General features: G+C 40.8%; 1 protein-coding gene across 1 annotated transcript in view; it reads right to left on the bottom strand.

Annotated features, from left to right (window-relative positions):
- The window catches only part of SARC_03174 (hypothetical protein), a gene marked incomplete at its 5' end in the record, with an annotated part of 5,122 nt that extends 2,145 nt beyond the window's left edge, over positions 1-2,977 (bottom strand). The window contains 4 exons of the mRNA XM_014303033.1: positions 901-1,146; positions 1,715-2,010; positions 2,601-2,874; positions 2,936-2,977. Coding sequence (XP_014158508.1) covers positions 901-1,146; positions 1,715-2,010; positions 2,601-2,874; positions 2,936-2,977 — 858 coding nt within the window. The remainder of the gene's footprint in view (positions 1-900; positions 1,147-1,714; positions 2,011-2,600; positions 2,875-2,935) is intronic.
- Between the last annotated feature and the right edge of the window lie 442 nt (positions 2,978-3,419).

Genomic DNA, 3,419 nt, shown 5'->3' on the forward strand with positions numbered 1-3,419 from the left:
CTACGTAGACTACACTACACACACACTACACACACACTACACACACGACACACTATATATATATATATATATATATATATATATATATATAATAACACACACACACACACACACACACACACACATATATATATATATATATATATATATATATATAAAGTTATATCGTTGAGTCTATCGATATGGCTATTGAAGCGTTAGTTATATCTTCCAAGTTTTTTTTTCTGGGAATCCCTTGAAGCGAAAGTGAAAACTCTGAAAACACAATTTTTTGTTGTACACACAGATACGAGCTATCAGGAGATGCTTCTGAAGCTTTTGTCACGATTGGCGGTCACGTCTGTCGTCTGCACAATTTTTAATAAGGCGCACCACACATTTTTGTGAGAAAACAGACTTCCCGATACTACATATTCAGGTTCACTCTCGGTCGGTTATTCACGTGTTGACTTTATGGGATTTCAGACAATCCTTCTGCGAACACACTAACAACTTTGCCAGTTGTTCAGCGTATCCGTACAAGCACATGCTATCTACAAACTTCCTGTATATGATATAATGTATGCATCTTACATGCAATAGGCAGAATCAACCCCTCCACACACACACACACTATCATAGACAGGCATACAATTGTGGTGAACACTTATGTATCGCAATCTTATTAGCGATGGTTCATGTATACTGCTGTGATCGCACGCTCCACTGCCTCGATCACCAAGCATGATTTCTCGGCCGACATCTTGATGATCAGAACGAGGATTGCCGATCCACGCTTACTTATACAAAAAGATATACACATATACGCACATGCTCAGTGTAACACTTAATCTAATACTTCGGCAGCGTAAATCAAACAGATGTATATTCATTAGGAATAGTGCAGATGTACACGCTTACCTCCATCACGACGCGCGATTTTTCGGCACTCATTTTGGCGCTGAGCGCAAGGGCTGCCTGTAGTTCGGCAGCACTCGTGCCCTTCCCATCGAGGAGATCTTTCATGTGCGTGTTACCAGCCTTGAGTGCAGCTACCTTACCCTCGAGTTCAAATATTCTGTTTTTGTTGGCTTGGACGATCGCGTCTTTGCTTTCCTCCATGGATTTTTGGTCCTTGTTGATTGTGGTAAGCTGTTCTAGCTTGTTCTGTGTGAAAGTGTGTCAGGGTTGCGAGCGAAGTTTAGATATCAATCGGTATGATCTTTGGTAGTGCAGTTGTGCACACTGGGTTGCTGCGAGCTCCATTGTCGCTGGATATCTGTGCTATGGACAGACACACCAACGGATCTCACGATTGGAAACATATGTCTAATACATTTGATAACATAGCGTTGTGTCCCATATATTGCCGAACAACCTATGCGCCAACAGGGATCATATCATATATGAATTAATATTGCTCATATATGAGACATGACCACAAAGAACCAAAGGAAAGATTAAAAACATCGACTGTATTTTAAAGAACCAATGGAATGATTAAGAACATCGCCTGTATTTCAAAGAACCAATGGAATGACTATAACATCGACTGTATTTTAAAGAACCAATGGAATGACTATAACATCGACTGTATTTTACATAATAATCGCAATCATCAAAGGCACTCTAATACTACCACAACCATTCAAGTACCAGCAACAATGATATCACGCCTTCTATCAACCACAAACATGTCTCAACAGCTAGGGCTAAAAACAAAATATATTCATACAGTTAGGTCGTTCTCCAGCATGGTGATAGCCTCGGCAATACGTTTCATCTCGCCTTCCTTCTCCGTCACCATAGCCTCACATCTGGCCGAAGTGTCTGCGTGGTCGCCCTCCCTCTCGGTGATACCAGCCTCCAACTCTTCCTTGCGGCGGTTGAGAGATTCCACATCATTCTCCAACCACTTGATCTTCACAAGATACTGTTCGCGGCACACGCGGCAGCTGCGTAGCTGCTCCTTGAAGCCATCGATGTCCTTGTACAGCTCGTCAATCTCTGCCTCAGTGGGCATGTTGATGGCTGTGAATTGAAGAACCAGAGTGTAACATAAGTAAACAATTATAAGTATGAAAATCCGCAGATCGATGCACAGGAACTCTACATCCGGAGAACACTTATTGAATATTTTTAAACACAACAGTTTGTGATAAATGTATTTTAAAGCCTCTCGCTTGGGTTTCAAAATGCTATTTTTCATGCTATAGATTACATACGTTTCACAAAGTACATACACAGCGTTTAACAAGGATCTTAGACGAATGGCACAGCACTCTCATCAAAACCAGCAAAATAAAGTATATTCATCTAAGTTTCAACCAACTGTATGTGCGCATACTCTAACAGCATATTTCGATATGGATCGCATGTATAGTACTACATACAACACACACACATGCAATGATTCAATGATTTGTTCGCGGTATCGTTCCTTTGCCTCCTAAGTGCGACACATTGGGATACGTAGGCAATATTTACAGAACAGCGTCAGACAAATTATAATATTTTACATGCTGCATACTGCGACAATCTTTTATACACGCGTAAGAACCTATACTAGGCATAGAAACACAAACAGAACCTACAAAGGCATGTTGGAAGATTTCACTTACACAGAAAATTATAGAACAGCGAAGCAACCAGAGCCTCCACGTTTTCTTGGTTTCCGTTCTGAATGTCCTCAGCAGACGCCCATGTGGAACCTCCAACATTCGAACACATGGAGTTCACGGTGGTCGCAATAACCTGCGCACGTGCGTTCAGGTTTTCGATGAACGCGATATTTTCTAGCTCAGGGTTCGCTTTGATCTGGCGAATGACTGTAGCAAGTACCACAGAATCGGCGAGATCCTCACCGAAGTTCTCGATGCGGGCCTCAGTATTGGCCTATTTGGGAATAGGAAGGGTACAATCGGTGTAAAAAGGTAAGGGTTTTTGTAAATATCACGAGTTTCTTCTTATACTGGTAGGGCAAGAGATCGTGCAACATTCTTATCGTCGACCTCCCGGTATAAGTGATAGTATAAGGCTTATTCATGCAATTGCAGTGTAGTTTGTGGTCTGCTGAGCCCAACTGTTGTGTTACAAACTGGGTAGTGACATGAAGGATATCTATGAATTTATTTTCTTCTCACTGAAACTGCAGATAAAGAGTCATTCAGTACACTCGAGTAAATGAGCCTTAGATGCTACTTACTGTCTGTAGATAATCAAATCGAAGGTTAATTAATCACAACTCAGATGGAGTGTATGTCTAATCAAACAGTGCATTGTATGCCATATCATATCGTTCGGTTACAATCCAGTAGCTCAACACATCATGATTTTAATGATATTGATAATATCGATAATAACATATGAGGGATTTGCAAAGCTCAAATTTGGACGTTAGAAAGTAGATGAGAGCTAACTACAAAATTGATGGTATAATA

This window comes from Sphaeroforma arctica, assembly GCF_001186125.1.
Source record: "Sphaeroforma arctica JP610 unplaced genomic scaffold supercont1.156, whole genome shotgun sequence".
Classification (NCBI taxonomy): domain Eukaryota; class Ichthyosporea; order Ichthyophonida; genus Sphaeroforma; species Sphaeroforma arctica.